The sequence below is a fragment of the Condylura cristata genome, unplaced genomic scaffold (genome assembly GCF_000260355.1).
Source record: "Condylura cristata isolate star-nosed mole 26May11 unplaced genomic scaffold, ConCri1.0 scaffold00026, whole genome shotgun sequence".
Classification (NCBI taxonomy): domain Eukaryota; kingdom Metazoa; phylum Chordata; class Mammalia; order Eulipotyphla; family Talpidae; genus Condylura; species Condylura cristata.
The window spans coordinates 16388604-16413341 of record NW_004567127.1 but is presented as its reverse complement, the minus strand read 5'-3'; the positions used below and the strand labels follow the sequence as shown (position 1 = coordinate 16413341).

General features: G+C 37.0%; 1 protein-coding gene across 1 annotated transcript in view; it reads right to left on the bottom strand.

Moving 5' to 3' along the window:
* Window positions 1–24738, bottom strand: part of DPYD (dihydropyrimidine dehydrogenase) — a 728688-nt gene that overhangs the window by 258586 nt on the left and 445364 nt on the right. Inside the window, exons 15-16 of the mRNA XM_004689753.2 lie at window positions 13289–13357; window positions 4372–4455 (exon numbers count right to left, since the gene is read on the bottom strand). Coding sequence (XP_004689810.2) covers window positions 4372–4455; window positions 13289–13357 — 153 coding nt within the window. The remainder of the gene's footprint in view (window positions 1–4371; window positions 4456–13288; window positions 13358–24738) is intronic.

Sequence of the window (24738 nt, the reverse complement as noted above, 5' to 3'; positions counted from 1 at the left end):
TCAAAAAAGATAAACACATGTCTTTTGCAATAACATGGATGAAGCTGGAAAAGATCATGCTTAGTGAAATAAGCCAGAAAGAAAAGGAAAAATACTGGATAGTTTTTCTCATAGCAAGAGTATAAAGGACCAGGGGAGATAATAATAATAATAATGAAAAACTATATACCAGAGACATTTTATGGGACGGAATCAAAAATGGTGGGGGTGGGGGGGTGCACTGGACTATGGTACTGGTGATGGGAAGCTCACAGGGATTATAACTGAGATGGAAAAAGGCACAAAATGATGTAAAAATAAACTATTTTATTATTAAAAAAAAAGGCTCTGCAGGATGGATGTTAAAATAATCATCATAACTAAACCATTCAAGGACAAAAGAGGAAACACTCAGTACTATGTGACCATTTAGAATTTAGGAAAAGAAAATAACAAAGATGTGTTATGTGAGGTGGGTTTTACAGATTTACTAATTTGCTATAGAAGGTAATACATGATCACAGGAGATCTGGTTTGCATGTAGACAGCTTTGAGTCTGAAAGTTAAGACAGGAGAGAAGTTCCCTTACCCTCAGGAGACAGAAACGTTAGAGTATGATCAAATTTGCTTGCATTTTTATATGTTTAAAGAAACGGAACTTTTAACTAGAAAAGACTCTAAAGCTGACTTAGTACTACACTTAGTTTTTCAGCTAATAATAGCTGACACTGGGGTACTGATCTATCAGGGACTGTATAGGTGGAGTCAGGTGCCTTGGAGTCAGGCTTTCAGGCTTACATGCTGATTGAAGCTGGGACCATGGTGGTCGCCAGCCAGATTTGTGACCTGAAATACATGGAGGCTTCAAGATTTTTTCTCTTAATTTGTTAAATAAAATAAAAATTCAACCTACTTAGGATTGTTTTGAAGAGAAGGGATACGACACATATATATTTTCCTGTTTGAACACAATCAAATGTAAATCTAACTCTCGTATAACCAACGCATAGTAAATCATATTTTTACCCTTGTTTAACCAGCAGTTACTGGGGTTACCACTAATTCAAGTGTAAAATCTGGTAGAAGAATGGATTGATATAGTTCTTTTTTACTCATATTAATCACAAGGTATCTACTTACCAAAGTTTTCAAAACAAATGCTAAGCATTCTTTCCTCAAAGAAAGTAAAATGTATCTAAAAGTGAGTATTTAGGAATAATTAAGAATAGCTTGAATTGAATATATCTCCAACTTTTATACATGTTAGAGAAAACATTAAGTTTTTTTTTTTAACAAAAGCCCATTATATATTTATTTCTTCAGATGTTTTTGTTTTGTTAATGTTCTCTATGGGTAGCTCAAAAATGAACTTGCTACCTATAATGCTAATATTCACAAAATATTAAAGTTGGAAGAGGATTCAATGACTATCTAGTTCAACTGTCAAATTTTACTGATGTAAACTGATGCTTCTGCAGAGTAAGTGGCTTGATCAAAGTAACATAGATGTATGGAAAGATCAAAGAATGAGACTATATTTAAGAACTTAGCGATGCCGAGCATCTAAGAATTTATATGAAGTTTTACTTTACAGGAAATTTTTAATTACTATTAATGTATAAACATGATCTCTATATTGTAGTGCCTATAATTTTCTCCATTACTACATTTCACAATTTTTAGTCAGCACATGCAGAGTCAAATTAAAATCACTTAGGTACAAAGGCAGTATTTTAATTTATTAAATATTAACAAGATAACATATGGAGGGATAACAAGAAAATTAAAGAGAAAAAAAACATGTTTACAGAGGAAAATGTACTCTACTGTGAGTATATCTGTTTCTTCTTCTTTTTAAAGATTTATTTACGTATGCATTCAAGAACTGGGGTACAGTCCAGAGGTACAGGGGGTGAAAGTATTCACCAGAGACAGAGTGGGGAGCAGAAAAGGCAGATCCACTGAAATACACTGCTGAGGGAAGCAGCGGGTGGGTCAGGAGAGGTCTGCCGCGCCATGTAGGTCAACAATCTGGCCAGGCTCCAACTCATATTGCAGTGTCTGCACACAGCTTCACCAACAAGGAAGCTCAGTCTCTGTTTCTCCTTAAGGGGCTAAAAATACTGCTATTTTGGAAATATGAGGAATGGGGAAACTACAGGGCAGTATTACTAACTGATAAAATTTCTGCCCATGGAACTGTCATTGGTTTGCTTCTTTCATGACACTCACATTCACCAGGCTCTGCAACAGCCCTGTGCTCTGCAGGTTGGCGCATGCACCAGCTGACAGAGCACCCTGCACTGCGACAGAGCGAGATGGCTCCTCCATACCCCAGTGCTGAGTACCAACTTGCAAGTGCTCAAGATTATGAACTTTAGGGAGGGAGGAAGAAACCATGTGAGCAGAAAACAGAAAAGGAAAAAAGGAGAGGTAAAGATGAACATATTCAGATGGGCTTGTGCCTAACTCTACAGAGTGAGCTTTTCTTTTTTAGTGACTTAAATTCTCCCTTCCCTTCATTTGAAAGAGGAACATTAATGTGTCCTGAGACAGAGTAATCATCAAATATATATATGTATGTGTATATACGTATATAAGTTAAACGTAAATTAAATAAACTATTATTTTCAATTATATAATACACAGTAAAATGCCCAAACTTGGTTCATAGGGAGAACTGGTTTCACAAGTGAAATGAAAAGTTCCTCAGGTTCCTTTAGCCTACTTATGGTTTGGGGAACAATGTGTCCCATGAGCTTGAAAAATCTTGCTCACTTTCAGGTAAAATTGTAGCACTGGGTATCTTCCTTCAGTCAAAGGAACTGGCTGCAAAAATTACCTGCCTAAATAACTCCTTGAAAAAACACACCTAGGACAGTTAAAGTTGGGTAGGTTCAGATATCTTCGCAGAGTAAAATGAACTGAACTCAAGATGGGGTTTGGGAAGCAATTTCAAATAACTGTCATTTTGTAGCAAGGATTATTGTATTCCTTGCATTGTAGCAACCATCTTTCAAAAATCAGTTAGCAGATTTAAGTTGTCCATGGTTGCTTTTGTCTAAGGAAATAAAACTACTTTGGTTCTGAGGTCAGTCTGTGAAGGAGGTAGAAGAGAATTGGACAAGCTCGGGGTGTCCCTGCTGTCCTTTTAAGGGACATCCTCCGATAATCAAGTTATACATCTTGACATACCCAGCGTTATCTAATCATGTAACTCATTAAAGTCTTGATTTAATAGAATGCATTTTCTCTCTACCAGGTAATTTTGAACCTTGGTTGTGTCACCTCACTTACTGATCTTCTGGGTAACCTGTTGTGAATGGATGTAGGCTACACTTGAAAAACATTTGACGAGGCCCTCCTCTCCTGCTGCTGCAAAAGAATGCTTCCTTGGTAAGTCACAAATCTATTCTGAATGTTAATTAAATATTTACAAGGTACTTCAAAATCCTCCCTGAATGCTAATATGAAAATAGCAACCTACACTCATTTGAATAATCAGAAATTTTTGCCCTTCCAAATTATGGGCTTCTGAGTTTCATTCAAGTTGATTCAATTACTTGGGGGAAAAGTGAGCTGAGTACCTACTATGTATACAAGGCAGCGTGGCAGATGTGGAGATGAAAGTAAACTTCCAGGACTAGAAATCTATCATAAATTACAACATTTCGCATTATTTAATTCACACCAGATTCCCTCTGGGCTTAAAAGCTAAATTAGATTCAAAACTCTCACCTTTTCAGCATTAAGTTTTTACATAGCTCTTTAACATACAACACTGTATCTAGTTACATAAAGATGCAGCATTTTCTACATATTAACATATTTTTCCACATTTTATTCATTATGTTTTTGAAAGTATTTTAGCATGAAGGTTCCATTTATTGTGCCCAAAAATAAAAATAACATCAAAGTCTTTTTGCAACTCCCAAAACACAGTTAGAGAATAATGATCATATGCTAAAAAATGTAAAATGCAATTTGTGCTGTGCCCCATTTACTACAAAATCACTAGGAACAATGCATTTTGTACAGTATATTGCTCCAGGGAAACTGGATCGGCATCAGGAATGAATAAAGAACATTGCATTTGAAATCAGCTAATTCTGCTTCAGTGCTTTTAAAAACTATTTGTTATGATATTACTTCCTGTCAAGCACATAATGTGATATTTTCCTCAATAAAACTAAACAGTTGCTGTAATTTCAGTTTCCCTCATTTTCCACTTTTTAAGCACTAAATATTTAAACAATGCAGACCTGGAAGTCTCAAACCAGTCATCTGATCCACACTTCTCCTTGCCGAAGGTATCCTAAGTATCCAAACAGGCGCCCTTTCTGACACACACACACATCCACACACACACAGCAGCAACACTGAACTTCTTACCTGCCCACAAGCTAGGCCCATTCCTCTTTCTCCCATGCCGTGTGGACATGATAAATTTAACTCCAGGGCATCTGCTCCAGAAGCCTTTAAAATGTGGAAGAAAAAGGAAATTAAAACACAAGCATTATTTGTGTGCTGATACACATGGATAACTCAACCATGGATAACTCAACACAGATCCCATGTGTCTAACAGGAACTATAATCTGTATCCTGGCTATCTTGTAAGGTACTTTCAAACTCTCTAAAATTTGAGTGTGCACGACAAAAATAAGAACAACTAATATCTGATTACTAATAAGGTGACAATGTTGTAAGTGTTTTATATTTGTTATTTCTAATTCTCAAAGTCCTTTGATAATGCTGATATCATATTTGCAGTCGAGGAAATTCCAGCACAGGGCAGTTAAATGACAGTCTGGTTATTATGTGACACCGTAGAGCTTTTCACACAGGTCTGTTTGACATCACATTTATCTGCCTTACACAGCTTCTATTTATATAGAAATAATTCTCACTAATTCTGGATAATTGCTACTAGAAGGAGTGCAAATTAAGATGCAGTAAGCCAGCTAGAATGAATGAGTAAAATTTATAATGTTTTTAACTGAAAATCAATTTTATTGTATTAAACAAAGTCCATACTAAGAAACACGCAGTACTGGCAATTTTGTCTTACTTTAATAATTAAAAGGAGAACCTTCTTCCTTAACTCCTTAATCATTGGTATACAAACGGATTCTGCATAAATGAACAAAAGAGTTCACAATGTTCCTAGACTATTTGGAGAGCCACAGAACTTTTTAGAAGTCTTCTGTGAAAACTCTAAGAAAAAGCAAAACCTAGTTCCTAGGGTTTAATACAGCAATTTGAGCAATAATGGATAAATTAAATGATTCATACCTTATAGTCTTCTACCTAACTTCAGGAGTTGCTCCAATGCCAGAATTTCTTTTTAAGTAAGGTCAGTTAGGTCCTGAATCAGTTTCCATAATATTATAATGTCTGTTCACATTATGCAAAGGATTAAAAGAGCTTACTCTTTTCTAAGTGTATCAGACCTGTGCTTAGCCCAATAGCTGTTTCTTCTAGGTCTCCTTCCTAATGTTCAAAATTTTATCCTATTTTTTTTCCTGCTTTATGAATTTTAAAAAGGACTTCAAGAAACTTATGAATTCAAATAAGCTCTTTCTCAGTCCAATTTCTTACTCATCTTCATTTATTAGTGATTCTGCTTTTTCTTCTGCATATTTGTGCAAGTTCATTTGATCATTCTCACTGTTTATAATAGTTTTATTATGATTTCTGCTTTTCTAATTCAGTTGTAAAATGCTTCAGGTATTTAAAAAATTTTCATGAATTAGCTACCATTTTCTCCTGTTGGTTTGGTAGTAAAGGTTAACAAAGCACAACTTAATAGACTTTGAACTCTAATTCTAGGGGATGCTTTGGACAAATCAGTTAACCTTCTTTGCTTCCATCTGCTAATATAACCTCCCTTAGGAACCACCAGCTTACTTAAGAGACTTTATTTTGCATTTACATACAATATTGCATCACTCCTGACATTTCATAATTATTTCAAGTTTGCCCACTAAACTTCTTTACTTTGTTGAAATAAAGCAATTAAAATTAAATCAATGCAACAACATTTTTGAGTAGATAATCTCTAGGTGGCATTTATATACATATTTACATTTTACACTTTTCCTAAAATTCAAGTGCAAGCCTATAGTTAGCTATCATGGCAGATAATAAAATTTATATATATATGTATATATATATATATAAGATTTCATTTATTTATGCATATAGAACTGGGGTACAGGCCAGAGGTGCGGGGTGGTGAGAGGCTTCACCGGAGACAGTGGGGAGCAGAACAGGCAGATCAAGGAAACACACTAACACACTACTGAGGGGAGCAGCGGGCGGGTCAGGAGAGGTCTGCCACGCCATGTGGTCACCTCCTGGACAAGTGGGGATTGAACTCATGCTGAAGTGGCTTTAGCTTCTTAGTGCTGTGCTTTAACCTGCTGCGCCACTAGGGAGGGCCAAAATTAATATATTTTTAAATGATTTATTTATTTATGCACACAAAACTGGGGTACAGGCCAGAGGTGCAGGGGTGGTAAGGGGATTCACCAGAGACAGAATGGGGAGCAGAACAGGCAGATCGTCGAAGTACACTGCTGAGGGAAGCAGCAGATGGGTCAGGAGAGATCTGCCATGCCATGTGGGTCAGCTCCCTGGGGATCGAATTCATGCTGAAGTGGCTTTAGCTTTGTAGTGCTGTGCTTTAACCCACTGCACCACCAGGGAGGGTCCAAAATTAATATTTTTTAAGCAATTGTAATTGTAAGCCAGAAAACTCAGTAGGCTATTTATAAGAGTTTATAAGTCATTATTCCCATTTAACAAATGATAAAGCAAGCAAAAAGACTTCAAGTGACTACCCGCCTTCCGTAACTAGTAAGTGTGAATAGGCCCACAGAACCAAGAACCTTGAGTCTTGGGGTCTTTATTGTGACTCATTTTTATAACTTATGACTTATTTTCATAACTTGAGAGAACTCACTTATTTGCTGGCTGGAGTTCTTATAGTTGATTAGGACAAACATAAAATTTAAACCTTAAAGCTTATACATAAGTAAAAATTATTACCTTAGTAAAACTACTTATCTAAATTAAAATCTTTTTGGTGACTAATCAATTTTTCCCAGTTTTAAACATATAATTTTATAAACTCACCCAAAACACATGCAAAGGCCTTAAAAAATGGAGCTCATGTTGATACCACATATTCAGGAATAGTCACTTGACTTTATTTGAAAATCCCTGCCACAGACTGTATACTGCCTTAAAAGGCAGGTAATTCCATTTCCAAGTGACTATAACCATTCACAAAGCTTTAATTGTTGAATTAGCATAAAATGTTAAATTAACTGAAACTGGACATGCATTCTGACTCCTGTTAGTCACTAGCTTTTTCATTTAGTCAGTTAGCCCAGAGTTAATTCTACCTCACCTAAATGATTATCTAATAAATTAATCATGTGAAGGAGTGACAGAAAATTTGCTGCACCTAATATCATATATTATCTATTTATGATCCATTTACCTATATGAAGAAGAAAGTCTGTATTAGTATCATAGACTGTAGAGGCAGACTTGGGTTTGAAACCACTTATTCTGCATACCAGCTATGTGAACTTGGGTACATTGTTTAATAATTTTTACCTCACTTTCCTTTCCTTTATTCCTAAAAAGTAAAAAAAAAAAAAAAAAAAAAATAGACCTTGTTCATAAGAGGTTGCTTTTGCAAGGTAAAATAAAATTAAGGAAAGCAAACAAAACTTAAAAGAGTGCCTGACTGCGTAAGCATAAGCAATTAGTCTATTCTTCTACCTATTCATCTCTCTACCCTTCTGACCAGAATTTCCAAGTCACCATTCTGAGCCTTGAAATGAAAAAAGGATTTAAGTCAAGTCATACTATACCACTTAATACTTAGGGAAGAGGGAGGAGAAGGAAACTCTTCTGACAACTCACTGAACAGTGGTAGTGGCATAGTTTTTAAAATTCTCTGAGTCACTTGAGAGAAATCTCAGTATAACTAGGGCAGTAAAACCACAAAAAACTTATACAATGTATATAACAAAATCAGGTACAAAGGACTCCTTCTCCTTGCCTATACCTTTCCCTTCCTGGAGGGGAAAGTCAAAAGTCATAGGAGGGGGCAGATGTAAGGTACATGACCTTGAGGATTTAAGGGGCAGTTAGAAGTGCTAGGTGTGGTGGGTGAGATCCCAAGCACAGAGAGAACGATGTCAGTCAGGGTGGATGGTGGCTGGGAGGAGCTTTTCAGAATCCAAGTGCAGAAGCTATGCTCTCATGAGTAGTGGAACAGCAAAGGGCATCAGTGTCTGAGCAACATAAGGAAGGCTTTTCCTTGGCTTGAAAGGCACATGTCTAAATTCGCTCTTAATGTCTCCTATTAAAAGGAACATAAGATGTCTGATATTGGTAGATAGCGACACTGTCATCTATCTTGACTATGCAAACGAGAGATAAAGTTCTCTGGAATTTTAATTGCTCTAAGTGGACCTGGTACAGGTCAATCCTGTACTGGCTTGGGCCCCGGGGCACAGTAATATGTATCTCTTATCTTCTGTTCATCTTACATAATGCTGCTCTGTCTCCTTACCACACCTGTTCACGTGCGGTGCTGTCTTTTTTTTTTTTCCTCTCAGCTTACTTTAAATTCCCTAACTAACAAATTTTCAGTTTCATGGCATATTGCTAGCCCAGATTCAGATTTAAAAAAAAAAAAAAAAAATGATGGCCCTCCCTGGTGGCGCAGCGGGTTAAAGCACTACACTAAGAAACTAAAGCCACTTCCGCATGAGTTCGATTCCTGCCTGCCCCGGAGGTGACCACATGGCGTGGCAGACCTCTCTTGACCCGCCCGCTGCTCCCCTCAGCAGTGTACTTCGTCGATCTGCCTGTTCTGCTCCCCACTCTGTCTCTGGTGAAGCCTCTCGCCGCCCCTGAGCCTCTGGCCTGTACCCCAGTTCTGTATGCACAAATAAATAAATCTTAAAAAAAAAAGATAACTTCACTTCTAAGTAACTTATTTTGACCCTGGTAGGGATAGGATAGTTGCTTGGTTTCATTGTCTGTGCCTGACTGCTGGGTCCTTGTGTCATTCTATGAATTATGGTGAGAATTTTTAAAAAATCTCTTATCAAGTTTCTGAATTAAAGCTTTTGGCTTTGGATTTTAATCATTTCAAATCCATTGGTACCAAACGAATTACGATTCTATATAGCTTCCTCTGTCACGTGCCAAGATTCTAGTTCTGTACCTCTAGTTTACTTCATTCAGTAAACATCTGAGTATTGCCCACTGTAGGCTGAGCTCTGACATTAGAAAGGAGAATGAAAAGTCAACCAGACAGAGATCTTGTCCCACTAAGCTTTGTGTAGCACTAAGCACAACAGATGCTAAAGAGCTAACTCACAGACAACTACCATCATCAACCACAACTTTATTAAATATTGCAGAGGAAAAACTTAGATGTGGCAGACCCAGATTTTGGGCAGCCTGTGGGAACTCTTCTTTAAACAACAACAACAAATAATTAGAATAGGAAGTCAGGTACAGGTACTTGGAGATGGCTTATGAAAAGAAGGGCCAAAGCTTCAGCTTCACTAACTGAACATAAACTGACTTTTGAGCACAGAATCTTAGAAAATATAGACAAGAATCTAAATAGAGATTGGGCTCAGAGATGAGAAAGAGACAAGATTCGAAGCTAGAGAAATAGTAAAGGCTGTGAATTGAGAACGTGCTGGAGGAATAAAAGAAGGCCAGTGGGGCTGGAGTGTACAGGATAGAACTGAGCTGTAAGTAGACACTGGATTGTACAGCGGTCAAGGGTTTTGAAGCTTAAAAAAAAGATAATGGGAAGATTTTGGATCTACTGAGGGCAAGATTAGTGGTACTATCCAAAATTGGGGTGCTAATATATTACTTATGTGTATGTATCCATACCCAACTTCTAAGCTCCCTCAAACTTGATGATCTTTGCCATCCAAGTTATTGCTACCTGCTTGAAAAGGAAGCCCAGCCCCTATTTCTGTCCTCACTGCTCCTCCCATTGCTAGTGTGCAAAGCTCCCACAGCAGCTGCCATAACCTCTCCGTGTCCAAGTGGGAGCTCCAGGAGTGCCAGAGTCCTGGCCTCACCAACAGACTCAGCCCTTTCCCTCAAAACAAGGTGGGGAATTGGTTTTCCTTCAAGCTGCAGGACATACAATTCAAAAGTGCAGAGGATAGTAAAGCCATATGGTATGAAATTTGACAAGAGATAAGACATAAGAAGGACCCATAGGAACGTCTTCATCCTCCTTCTAGAAACTCTGAAGTTGGGTGATTCTACACAGCACTCCTGGCCCCACATGACTGAGTAATTGGCCCCATTTGCACATGAACCCTATAATTTACTATATGTGTCAACTTCCCCTTTTTTTCCTATTTAATTTCTGTATTTTCTCCACCCTTACTAATCTGGATTGTCTCATTCAATACAACATCTGCACATTAATTTTGACTCAGGCTCTGTTTTCTGGGTTAATACACATTAAGAAAAAAAGAAATTCAAGATCGATTAAAATGAGTTCACCTTATATTGTGAGCCTTTTATTATGCTTCAAGTTGGTATATCTCTGATTACATTTTTATTTATTTATTTTTTAAGATTTATTTACTTATGTACACAGAACTGGAATATAGACCAGAAGTGCAGGAGTGGTGAGAGGATTTACCAGAGAGAGAGTGGGGAGCAGAACACGCAGATGGACGAAGTACACTGTTGAGGGGAGCAGCGGGTGGGTCAGGAGAGGTCTGCTGTGCTGTGTGGCTCATCTCCCTGGCTGATGACATTTTATTAAACTGTGAGCCCATCTACACTGTAAGACGATTTTATCCCCCTTTGTTTTGACTGGTAAAGAAATCTCTGTATAGTAGGAGTTTCATAGGTCTTTGTGTGAATTTAAAAGTTATCAGTGTCCCAGAAAATTACGAATGTTTGTGTTCATATACTTGGACCAAGAAAACTGAGGATCAAGTTGTGAAAACTTTTCGAGATGCTGCTCTGTGACATTATGTTCAAAAAAACATGACTTATTCAACTCAACTTGAGAACTGTATAAAATGTGCATTTTAAGATTAGAGTAAAAATGCTCAACATAGCATGGCTTTATTACTGGGGAAAACAAACTTTTTGATAATATTTGTATGACAAAGAAGATGTGTGTATACATATACTGCATATACATTAACTTTGAAAATGGTCACTCACTGGACTGACCTTATTTTAAGAGTTACCTAGATTTTATACTTTTAGCCACTGACATGGTCTTAAATGTTTGTTCAACCGCTTCTGTTGAAACAAACAAATAATAATGATTCTTCCTTTCACAAATTTTCACTCTGACATAATTTCTTCACTTTTATGTTAGTATATATAATTAGAACTAGATCTTTTATGATGTTACACAGTGCTATTTCTGTTTTCAGACACAATAATAAAGAGGTGATAGTGGGTTTTCTCAGTTCCCTATTGTGTATTTCCAGAATTAATCTATTATAAAGGATTATAAAGGTGGCATGCTGGAACTGCCTGTGTAATCACTCTGATTTTTTGCAGCTCATTATCACCAGCCCCAAAGAAACATACACTGGAACCAGGATAGTCACCTTGGTTTTAGCATATTTTTGTTGTTGTTGTTTTCCTTTTTAATGTGGATTTTTTCATTATACAGAAATATGTTTTAATTCTTTTTGAAGTGAGTGGTCATCAAGTGAAAGCTAACATTGTCTCCACCAAACATCACTGGGGGTGTCCCATATATGTGACCTGTGATGGAATCTCACAGGCTCATCTGCAATCTCAGAGGGATACAGAAGATGTAGGGAAAGCTACTTCAAGTCACAGCTAGCTCTTGACTGGTCTACATTTTAGGGTTATAGGAAATTCTGGTTTTAATTGACACCATCTATAGATTGACCTTTATAGTAAGTAGATTCTGTGGCTGTGGAGATATTTCATCCACTGTTTTGACTGAATGGAAGGCCAATTATCTTTAAAAAAATACCTTTTTTTTGTTGTTTTGTTTTTTCCACTTTTTTCTGTTTCTGCTCTTAGTATTAAGAAAATACTAAGAAAATTGTAATTGAAGAAATAGACAAGGAATGTGATAAAGGTGAAAATATCTTTAAGTTGGCTAGATATTACTGAACTAAATGCTTTTGACTTTTTAAAAGTAAACCTGCTATTTAAAAATTAATGCTCGCTATTGAAGAAAATAATTTTTAAAGTATTTTATTCTACAGAAAGGCAAAGAAGCAAGCAGCGTGATAAAGCTATTCATCATAGTCAACTTAAAATTGGCAATGCTCATGCCAAGCATAGACTATGTGGAAGATTTCATGGTCAATTAGGTAAATTCATGTATAAAATGGACCCAGCACCGAAGATCACAGAGCCAATTACTGATCATGTTTAATTTCACCCCCCTAAGTCCCAGAAGTAATTTTTCCCCTTACAATTTTAAGATACCCAAATAAATGTACAAGCAACATTTTTGAACACTATAGCACGCTTCATAACAGTGTGTAATGTAGCATCATTAGTTCACAAGCATTGTTAGATTTAGTCTTGTAAATGTCTGCAAGGTTTCTGAAGGCAACTTGCTAAAGCTGTCTAGAGTAGTTTTCATGACAGCATGATGGACATAGTGTATAATTTTAAGTATGTATTTTTCTACTTGAAAAACAAATTTGAGGCACATGGTTAGTTGTTTGCATTTGTGCAAGATTCAATTTATATTATAGAAAACCTGCTGACTAGTGTTCCATTCAGGAGCATTCTGTCCTACCATTTTATGCATGTCTGTATTCAAACTAGAATAGTATTAAATGAACCTTTTACGTTTTAAATATTCAAGAGTTTTATATTCAAAATTTCTTTTCTCACTGTCAAACTAGTTTGCCTAAAGGCAAGGTAAGATCAAGTTAGACTCTCAAAGGTAGAATTAAATTTTATCATGGCATCCATCATAATATACAGTTTGCTTAATATGCAAATCAAGAGCATATAGATTCACAGAATAAAAGATTTTTAGGTAGTATGTGAAATCCAAGGGACCACGTTATAGAATAGATGCCTTTTAAATTTACAGTTCCATCATTTTAATGAAAACACAGGGTAAACAAATTATAATAGAAATGCTTTAAGTTATGATTTTCTATTCAACTGCAGTTCTATTATGTTATTTTTCATGGTGGCTCTTTATTTAAAACTAATAAAAATAGAGGAGAAGAAATAAAATAAATATATACTAAAGAAATCATTACCTCAGCTTTTTTTGAGAGTTCCATCCAGTCATTTTTGTTGTAACTGCACATGATGCTAGCAATGATGATCTTTAAAAAGAAAAGGGGAAAAATACTGGTATAAACAGTTATGCCTTTGTATGCAAAGGTATGCTAATATTAGTATCCAAATATTTGTAATAGTATACTATATTATAAAATTAATTTTGAATTAGTTGAGAGATACATTATTAATAAACAATAGGTTAGCAGAGTAAAAGAAATGAAGATTCAGATTTCAGATGTTAGGGACTTTCTCATTTGCTCTCTGAATACTTGAGCAAGTTACTTACCTTTCTAAACCTCAATATTCTCATTTCTAAAATGGAGATAATAATACTGATTTTGACAAACTCAGAAAGTGATAGTGAGAATTACACACATTTGTATATGTGAAAGGTTGTCTAAATTATACAGTGACATAGAAATGTTTATTAATATAATTATTGGTATGCAGAAAGATTTCAAGGTATAGCTAAAAGGTTTCAAGTTATGGAAAAGAAATAAATTAGTGTCTTCTTTAATCATATCTTATTATTGTATGGATAATAACATCTTACATATTCATAGTCATTATAATTTTAAATTTTGTAAAATATTATGAAAGTACAGTCTTACATCAACCCCATAGTGGAGATTACATGAAGTAATAGTTACTAGTATTTGCTCTGAAGGCAGAATGTCCATGTTAGACACTGACTCTATTACCAAACTATGTGGCCCTTGCTAAGGTACATATACTTTGCTTATTGGTTAAATAAGGATAATAGCTCAGCTACATAGAAAGTTAATTATAGAAATTACTAAGACTTTTATAGTTCAGTAATGCACTAACTACTGTTTTAATATAGTTATTTATTTTTTACTTCATTAATTTCATCATTCCCAAACTATTCTTCCCATTTCACAGATGCATTTTGCTTCTCAGGATTGAGATATAAAGGTCAGCTAATAATAGCTAATAAAGAGCAGAGGAGAACCAGAACTCAGAATCAGAACTCAGGCAGTTTTTTTCCCCCAATACATGTTAGCAATTGTTTTTATTATCATCATTTAAGACACAAAGGTATTAAGACACCGTTTATGCCTTGTCTAAATCTCTGAGTCCAGCTGTCAGTGCACTTATAGCCACTGCAATCTCACCACATACAACATTTTATCTCATTCTATAAAGCAAAAAAGATATATTCCAAAAGTCAGATGCATGCTTTTAACATTGACAGGACAGGAAATGAGTTGCGATTATACTGAGAAAAGTTCTGAAAACCAGCTAGACAAGCCCTGTTCTTAATGAGTTACTTTTATCCCCCAATGATATACTATAATTTCCATGGGAGTGAGGCTGCTTTGTATCATTCATTATTTTATATACAATAACCAGTCTGGGTTTGCTCATACCAAAAATGAGTTAATAAGTGAAGGATATTAATAATATGAAAAGAAAGAAATATCATTCATTGGAGAAGGGAAAAATAAGTTGACAAAAACTGTTGGTCAATAATTATCATATGAGTTGCAGTAAGGATGATCAGAGTTGAAACAGGTATTGGTTTGGTGATAGAAAAAGTGACCAGATATAAAAATATACAGGACTTATAAACTAAAACAAGCAATTTAAAAAGAGGAATCAAGATGCAGCCTTTAAGAAAAATAGTATGGAGGTTTCTCACAAATTAAAATATAAATAACATGTGATTCAGTGATTCCTCTTCTGGTTATTTACAGAGAAAATATGAAAACAATTTAGAAAAGGCACATGCAACTTCATTTCATTGTGCATTGTTTATAATAGCCAAGAATTGGAAATCCTAACTGCTCACTGACAGGTGATTGGGTAGAGAAGATGTGGTATATACATACAAAGAAATACTACTCAGCTAGAAAAGAAATCCTGTCATTTATAACAAAATGGATAAACCCAGTAAACCCAGGCAAAGTAAGCCAACTTTCTTTTTCACTCATTAGGTGGAAGGTAAATAAAACTAATCAAGGAACAAAATAAAGCAAAGACAAACTTAAGAAACAAAATAGTGACCCCAGAAGAAATATGGGAAAGGGAATGGGGATATTGGGTGAAAGAGGTCAATTACATGATGAAAGACAGAAACTGTACTTTAGTGGAGAAAATAATGCTGTCTATCTATATGGATTAAGCTTACATGAGCTATATAATCTACATAAAGTTATAACCTAGTGTCAATTCAATTTTCTTTGAAAAAAAAAAAAAAAGGACAGGAACTAAAAGATCTAAGAATTGGAATCTAAGTGACCAAGAAAATCACAGAACATGAGTCAAAAATGGTAAAACAGTGCTTAGAAATCAGGAAGACACGAGAAACAGCAGAGCAATTCTTAGAGAAAACAAAGGGAGGAAAGAAAAAAAAAGATGACTAGAGAAAGGAAATTAAGAAAGTCTAATCATATTTGGTTGCAGTCAGAACTCAAAATTTGCAATGAGGATGGAGTATTTAAAAATTGGTGATAGTGTGTGTGTGTGTGTGTGTGTGGAGAGTGGAAAATAAAAATATTCCATAAACTTTTCTCTCTAAGGTCTAATAGAAAATGAAAGATCAAATTCTAAGTTTGTCCTTTGGCAAGAAGAAAACGGTCATGAACGTAATTATGTATCTTCACAAAGAGATTTTCTTTCTGTCATTTCCATGTGCTCTAAGCTCTCAGGGGAAACTCTGCCCCACAGAGTATGAAAAATCTCAATAAAAAATAGGATCAGAGCATAAGATATGGAGGCTCTTAATTCAATGCTCCCTCTCAGACCAAGAGAAATGTTTACGGAACACCAGGACTTATCTCCTGACTAGTGAATATCTACCAGGAATCTTTCCCATACTCAAGTCAATGATCTGATGCTTGCACTGTGACGGGGGTCTTCTCTTGCACTCCTTTTCCATAAATACAGTTTGTCTCAAGCTCTCATTGTACTCCCTGCAGCTTACCTCAGGATGCATTTTCTGAACTATAATTCATCTGCTACCCTCAATAAACTCAACTTTTGGTAAGTGTAGCTCGCCTCCACTTACCTCCTTATTTAGTTAGACAGAAGTTAGAAAACAAGACAAGGTGGAATACCACAGGGGGCATGGGTTCTCTTAGGATTAATACCTCCTGGGGAGTAGTAGCCTTTGCATGGAAACCAACCAATCAACCAACCAGTCAACCAGCTAACCAAACAACCAACCAACCAACCAACCAACCAACCAACCAACCCAGAAGTCTGAGTTATGTGATAGTCTTATTATCTTCTCTGGTCACAAGGTCAAATAAAAGCACACACACACACACACAAATAATAAATATTTAAAAACCTGTTAATCTAAGGATTTAGGAATTTAGGAATGGGGTTAAGCACTCTGGCTTAAGTCTAAAATTTTCAGGATGGAGTCACATCTAAAGATCTAGAGTGGAAAAAAAAAAGATTCTAACATTAAACACTAATAAATTAATTCTCCTGGCATGAAAGGGACAGATAATGACTTAAGATTTTAAGAAGTCACATTTCTTAAAACAAAACAATCCCAGACAAAAACAAACCAAAAAGCAAGCCCCTTAAACCCACTCTAAAAATGGCCAAGTCATCCCCAAATTCACAATTTCATACAGTTATAAAGGTGCTGCTAGATCTAAGGCATTTTCCTGTCCAGTGTTTCCTCTCAGAGTGCCATGGAGGACAACAGAGAAGATCCTGGCAGGCAGGACCCAGTGAGGCTGGCAGATTGTCAGCAGGAATCCACTGCCAGGGAGGTGAGGCTTACTAGCACTGACAGCAGGATATGTTACACACTCTCAACCAGAAACTACTATGGTTCATCTTCCCTAACTGGCAATTTTAACTCTGACAAATCTGTTTTTGCTTCAAATATAAATTGATTATGCTGGGGCTGGTTTAAATCACCATAAAGATCACGAGGAGTTAAAAGAGCACTTGATGGAGAAAAGAAAATATCACCAAGAGAATTGTCCTGAACCTCAAAAGCATGGGTGTCATTAAATGCCCAGGGATACAGTGACAGGGTGTCATTTGTGGTGGACTCTCACTGGGGAGGGGTGACCACAGGTGTGGAAGATACATTACGTTCAACACAGCAGGTTTTATTTGTATGTTCAGAGTCAAGCACAACTCTGCTCTCCTTTCCCCATCTTCTGAAAACAGATTCTACCTTCTAGTTCTATAGCTTGGGGAGACTCTCAGACAAGGCTAATCATAATGATCAACTACCATGAAATCTTTCACTGGAGCTGGGTAGGGAAACGTTGATTTTCTCATTGGTTCCTAAACTGGAAATAAGTGTGTGCAGAGCAGTGGGTGACCAGCGGCTGATTCCTCAGTTAACCAACCCTGCCAGCCCCACCCAAATGTAACGGCACTAGATAAAAAAAGGCATAGACACTGGAATATGAAAGGGGTGAGGGGGACGGTGTAGGTTACAGACTCCTTTAAGCCTGCCACGTGCCTCTGCATGTGAATTAGTAACTGCCACCTTCAGCTTAAGAAAATTCAAGTTGTATTCTATTCTATCATGTAGAATCTTGATAATTACTACATGTGGAACAAAAATTGTTATTTCTGAAATAACTTCTAAGCGAGTTTTTAAAAATCACGTAAATTTAAGGGAAAATACCATTATTATTTTAAAAGACTAAATGGTCTAAGCAATCTGAATACTTCTATTTAAAACCAGTGGATGATTTTGAAAATATACAGCTGTAATCTATATGATGTAAAAATAATTTTATTTTTTATTAAAAGAGATTAGGATTTTTTGGAGTCAGATAAAATATATTAACATTAAAAAGACACTGGGCATAATTGAATCTTACTTTGATGATTAGAAAGCCCTTCAAGTGTTTTACTATGCTTGGCTTTTAATCAAGCAAGAGAAGACAGGCTATCTTTTTCCTATGAAAAGAAGAGAATTAATGGGTATTTTAAATAGTGAAATATCAAGAAATGTTACCAGAAGTGAATATCCAGTGAAACATTTTAAATGGGTACTGTTTCCTCATATTACACTCTATTTACACCATTTCTAGTGCTGTATATTTTATGGCTCCTATATTAAAATACTACTGGTTGAGTTCATAAGTAAAAACCAAATGTTGTGTGGTATTTGAACTACATTCTACATTTTATGATACACATTCACACAATGCCAGTTAATGGATTAACAAGCAACTCAGCACCTACTGTGCAAATACTAAATTTCACGCAAAAGGAGTTTCACAAATTACTTCATCTTTGTTCATTCCACCAATATTTCTTGAATGCATACTTTGGGCTAGTAACTGTTCTAACAGTACTGATGAACAAAACATAAAAATCCCAACTGCTCTTCAATCTACACTCTAGTAAAAAACAACAAAGAAACAAACAAAAATAATTATTTCAATATAGAGATTATTTTTAAGGCTGTAACAGAGGAAAGCATGGTGGAGAAACACTGTGTGACTAAATCTGGCTGATGATGAGTAAAGGGCTCTCAGAAGCAATAACTGGAAGATAACAAGGAACCTCATGCTGAGAATGGTGGTGGTGGTGGTGGGGAGAGGTGAAATTGGGTGAAAGTTGACATTTCCAGTAGAGGGAAATGCATGTGCAAGACTTCAAGGTGTGAATGATCAGGGTTTGCTTAAGCAAACAGAAGACCTGTGAGGGTCAAATTCCGTGGTAGGAAAAGAAGTGAAAATGATACAGAAAATGGGGGAAGTAGGCAATTGCCACAGGTCTGAGTCTAAACCCTGTAAGAGGTTGATCTTTATTGGAGACATAAATGGAAGGCCACTGAAAGGTTTAAAAAGGGTGATCTTTTTCCTCTTTGGTGGCACAATAGGTTAAAGCACAGCACTACTAAGCTACCACAGCTACTGTAGCATAAGTTCTATCCCTGGTCAGGGAGGTAACCCATATGGTATGTCAGACCTCTTCTGACCCACCACTGCTCCCCTCAGCAGTGTTATTTCAGTACATCTGCCTGTTCTGCTCCCCAGTCTATCTCCGGTGAATCCTCTCACTACCCCCACACCTCTGGCTGTACCCCAGTTCTGTATGCATAAATAAATAAATGTTTAAAAGAAAAGGATGATCGGGTCCTCCCTGGTGGTGCAGCACTGAGAAGATAAGGCCACTTCCACATGATTCATGCCTGCCCCGGAGGTGAACACATGGTGCGGCAGACCTTTCCTGACCCGCCCACTGCTCTCCTCAGCAGTGTACTTCGTGATCTGCCTGTTCTGCTCCCGACTGTCTCTGGTGAAGCCTCTCGCCACCCCTCAGCCTCTGGCCTATACCCCAGTTCTGTATGTACAAATAAATAAATCTTAAAAAAAAAAAAAGAAAGAAAGAAAAGGATGATCAAAAGAACATACCATATGAATTGAGGATTCACTCAAGAGGTTGAGGATGCAGGTATAAGTTTTAGAGACTTCAACATATGACAGGAGGTAAAATTATCTGTCTATGTGACTTCATAAAAGGAAGAGAATAAAATAGAGGGAAAAAGTCTGAGAGTGAGGTCACAGATACCAAGAGGGAAGTGTTACAAAATTAAAGGACGATCAACTTGATTGAAAGTTAGTGTAGCAGCAGAGAAAAATGTCCTCTGGATTTGGCAATACTGAAGCCATTGATAAGCTTTCCAAGAAGGGTTTCAATGAAGCAGGGAATATAAAGTCAGCCTGGAATAGTTTGCCTGAATAGAATATGAAGAAGTAGAGTGAAGCAAGACACAAGTAAAGAATTTGTTGGACTAGCTAAAAGAGAAATGAGGTGGCCCCTCCCTGGTGGCTCAGCAGGTTAAAGCACAGCACTAAGAAGCTTAAGCCACTTCTGCATGAGTTCGAGCCCCGCCTGCCCAGAGAAGATCCACATGGCGAGGCAGACCTCTCCTGACCCGCCCGCTGCTCCCCTCAGCAGTGTACCTTATCCATCTGCCTGTTCTGTACCTCTGTCTCTGGTGAATCATCTCACCCTCCGCATCTCTAGCCTGTACCCCAGTTCTGTACGAATAAATAAATCTTAAAAAAAAGAGAGAGAGAGAGAGAAATGAGGCAAGAGATAAAGCATTGTTGGAGATTTTCCCCCCCATCATATTTGAGTATATTTGATGCTACAGGAAATAACCTGGAAAAGAGGAAGAAACTATTGAGAAGGCAAGAAACGAAGATAAATCCAGCACATCAATAGAGGAAGTCACATTTGACAGAGGCCTTTCAGGTAACAGAGGGCATCCCCAGGTCACAGAGTAGAAGAGAGGGGTAAACAGAAGTGTACAGAACTGAAATTCAGTGTGGTGGCAAGTCTATCCTGCGAGCTGATGTGGCCACTGTTGGGCTCCTGGGTGGGAACTCCACTGAATTGTCTGTTGTGGTTTTGGAAGAAGAGGGAGTCCCCAAGACAGGGTATCTGTTGTCAGCAGATGTAAAAATGCTTTGGCCCCAAATTATCTGAGTTCAGTGTGGCATTGACAGATTCTTTGGATGCACATTTGTTCCCTTCCTACGTAGTCCCAGACGATCTGTGTTTTCTGGAAATACCAGTGCCTGAGCAGAAACTCTAGAATGAAGATATGACCTCAGTATTTATCATCTGAGATGGCACTCCATGTGTAAACCTATTCTCCCTACACCCAGGGCTCAACACAAAATGTCTGCCTGATGCCTCTCTCCCAATATGATTATAACCAACCCAATTGTTAAAAAGCTTTTAAATATGAAGCTAAGCGATCAGTGTATGCATCCTTTCCCACAGGATTTCAAAGCTCTGCTTAAGAAAAAAAAAAAAAAAGTCTGATGAGCAAAAGTTTGACAGTAAGAAAGCTAATGGAGTTACCTCATCTGATGTAAAATCAGGTAAAGGGTCCCACCCACCCCACGTTCACTCTTGCTGAGAGTAGTTTGAAATCAAATTGTTATAGTAAAGACAGAAAATCAAGGATCACTGATAAAAATGGGTCTGCCTCCAGCCCCAAGTGTAAATTTACCCCGTTAGATTTTCCTGAACTGCCAGGTCTAGGGAACAGTGAGTGATCAGAGAGTCAAAAATAACCTAAATGGGGACCTTTACACTCTGTCACTATCAAGATTTCACTGTTATCAGAGGCTGAAATAGTGGTAGAAAAATAATCTGTTTGAGTCTGTAACTGACAATGCTACTACCAATTCCTTTCATGTACAAAAGTAGTATCTTGGTGACCCATGTATTGTGTTGTTCAGTAGACATTATCTAAGGAAATGTCACTAGCCCCTAAAAATGTTAATTCCATGATAGACCTAAAGATGCTTCCTTCATCAACAGATCCTAAAAGTCTTCTCAAGTTTTATCTTCAGAGTCATCCTACAAAGATAAATATACTGTCCACCCCACTAAAATATTCAATGTAGCATAATCCTGATCCTGAGCAAAGAGAAATCTCGAGAAAGAATGAGAAAAACTCAAAATCACATTTAAATTCCTGACAATTCAAGAGCCACCAAGCATTGAAGAGGCAGACGAATTCCCCAAACTGACAGCTGTATCTGAAAGAACAAAGTAGAGTCGCTGAAATTTCAATCTATAGAAGCCACAGAATAATTGTAAAAATGGTGCAACAAAGAGTCACTTTCTAGTTCAGTTGGATTTAGGGGGATGTTGATGGCACTGGAAAAGCAGCAACCTCACCACATGCAAAACAGTCCTCTAAACCTGTGTTATTCTTTGTAGGGGCAGTGCCAGCGTTTTCCAGAGAGGCTGGTCCGGGAAGTAGTGTCAGGAGTCACCCTGCCAGACCCCATGAGGATACTGATGCAGAAAAGGTCTTCAAGATCAAGAAGCAGAACTTGCTGGAGAAGATTATGTTAAAAGAATGGCAGGGAGGAACGCAGTGACATCTCTATGGAAATCTGTGAGCCTGACTTCCGCCAGTGATGACATTTCAAGACGTTGAGAGCTGGTGCACTGCCTGGCACAGGCCAGACTAAGTCCTCAGGGGATGGACACTTTATCCCGTCTGCTGCCGTCTGCTGTTCCTGCCTGGAGAACAAGTCCACAGGAGGGGTAGGCCCTGAGATTCAAAAGGAGGCAGAGGTTGGCCCCTGGTTGCTGACAGCACCACCCACAGTGGGAGATTCAGGGATTATAGCACCGTATGTACCAAAAGATCGAGTCAAGGCTAAGACGAAATGCTCAGGTATATTGGGGGTGAAAAAAAAAAAAAAAGAGTCCTCAAACATCTGAAACTCAAACAGTTAAAATATATCATTATTTTGTCCAACTGTGAAAAGATCCACATCCTGAACACCATTACTGACTAGATAGCCAGAACATCGTCTCCGTGTTTGTTCTCCACTTGAAAGTACCAGGGTGCATTTGAATTGACTGGGTGAATGGTCAGTTCCATGAGATGTTAGAATTTCTATGGTGCAGGCAGGCAGGCAAGAATGCAGAGTGGGAGCTGGTGTTAGAGCCCTCACCACCATCTCCCCAATCGCTCTGCAAACCATGACCCCTCAAACCTCCTCAGCATCTGCTGGAAAAGAAGATCCATGCCACCCTACCATCTGGAGGCAGCATCTGGAAGCATGCAATCCATGTACCCTGCAACTGGGAAACTCACTGGAGGCTTCAATCTCTCAGATGATGAACTTGCATTTAGAAGAAGAGTTCTATTGCTGTGTGTGCGTACTTGGGGTAAGGAAGGGAGGTTTGAAAGATTTGAAGAATTGTAGGATTCTTTAGTTGGACATTAGCTAGTTAAAGATACCACAGCATTTATGGGCACCTCTGCATATCCTGAATGGACCCTTGGGCAAGCTGGTGGAAACCTTTTCAAAAAGTCTCAAGACAGCTTTGACTTTGCAGTATATTGACTCTGGAAAAGACCAGAAAACATGGTATCCGAGGTCTCAGCAGCCAAGGACACTTCCTCTGCAGTGCCAAATAGCTGAGCCAAGCTGGAACCCACAGTGGGCCTGGCCAGGTGGGAGTGGGCAGAGTTTTCCTGGCAGGTAAGCCCAGGGGCTGGTATTCATTCGCTTACTGAATGTGTCTTTTCTTAGAACATGGATTTTCAGTGGGAAGGTCTGCGGATACTGGGATGGTTTGCTAAAATCACCCTCATGAGGAATGTTGGTTTTCTAACCTATGTTATTTTTGATAAGAATTATTCCTTTTAGAAACAATGCATATTTAAGTTCTTAAATTTCAGTTTTGATAATCTATAGCTCTCTTATTTCTATTTGAAAAGAACATAATATGAGTATGATTTCTGTCTTAGGAGTCCAGAAATATAGTTTACTGTTGTTGTTTTTTTTATATTTTCCTGCCAAATATAAAAAATATATTTGGGCTTATTTATTTTGAATAGTGATTAATTTTTTTTTAAATTAAGATGTTATGTGAAATCCTTTCCATAGTTTGTATTTTCTTTATATAGAATATATAGTATTTGGTAAGGTTTCCTGATAGCGTTAAAGAGGACTGGGGGGATATAAGTTTAGCAGTATGAGGGAGAAATGGAAATATGGAAGTAATCATCCTAGAAACTGGTAAGAAGCTTAAAAGTTTTTAAAGAAATTTTAATATTGAAATAGTCAGCTATGAAAGGACAACCTGACTAGTATACTACAATAAGATTACTAGGGTGCAAAGGCAGATATATGTAATTCAGATCAATATGTTTTGGGAAAATAAGATTAATGAGTATACTCATCAGAAATATATAATTTAGAAAATTGGAGTACACTGATTAGAGTCTCCTTATATGTCTGACCATAAAGTATAAGTTTTAAATATTGAGACTCATCAAGATGATTTTTGGTACTTCAGTCATTGAAATTTGATGAGTTCCATGAAAACACATTCTTGTATCTAATTCAACTTTATAGAGAATACTTTTAAATTGCAATTTTGCATAGTATTTGTTTTCCTTTTATCTAATGTGTATACCTTAAAATGTATATACTGTATAAACACAGAATTTCTACAAGACAGTTATAATCACCTATGAATAAAGTTCTGCAGGTTGTTTCTCCATAAAAAAGTAACATCAAATGTTAAAAACAACAGGACAAAATTAAAAACATAGTGTTAGATGACTTTCAGTTTCACCCTTCATATTTTTAAATTAAAGAATCACAACTCATACATAATTATTTTTATAATTACATTTTCTTATAGAATAAATAAAATGATTTCATTAAATACTTTATTAAACTGAATTAGAGTAGTGTTTACACATTGAAAATTAAGATGGAGAAATTGCCAAGTGATAAGAAAGAAGGCTGTCTGGTCAAGTGGGAATTTAAGCAAATTAGCACTTGTTTAAAGTCTATGCTGAAAACATCCTGCAAGACTATCTTGGTATTCTGTAACTATATTGTGAACTACTCTAGAAGTTCAGTCAACAATTCAGCTTCAAGCCAACCTACATTTTATAGTAACA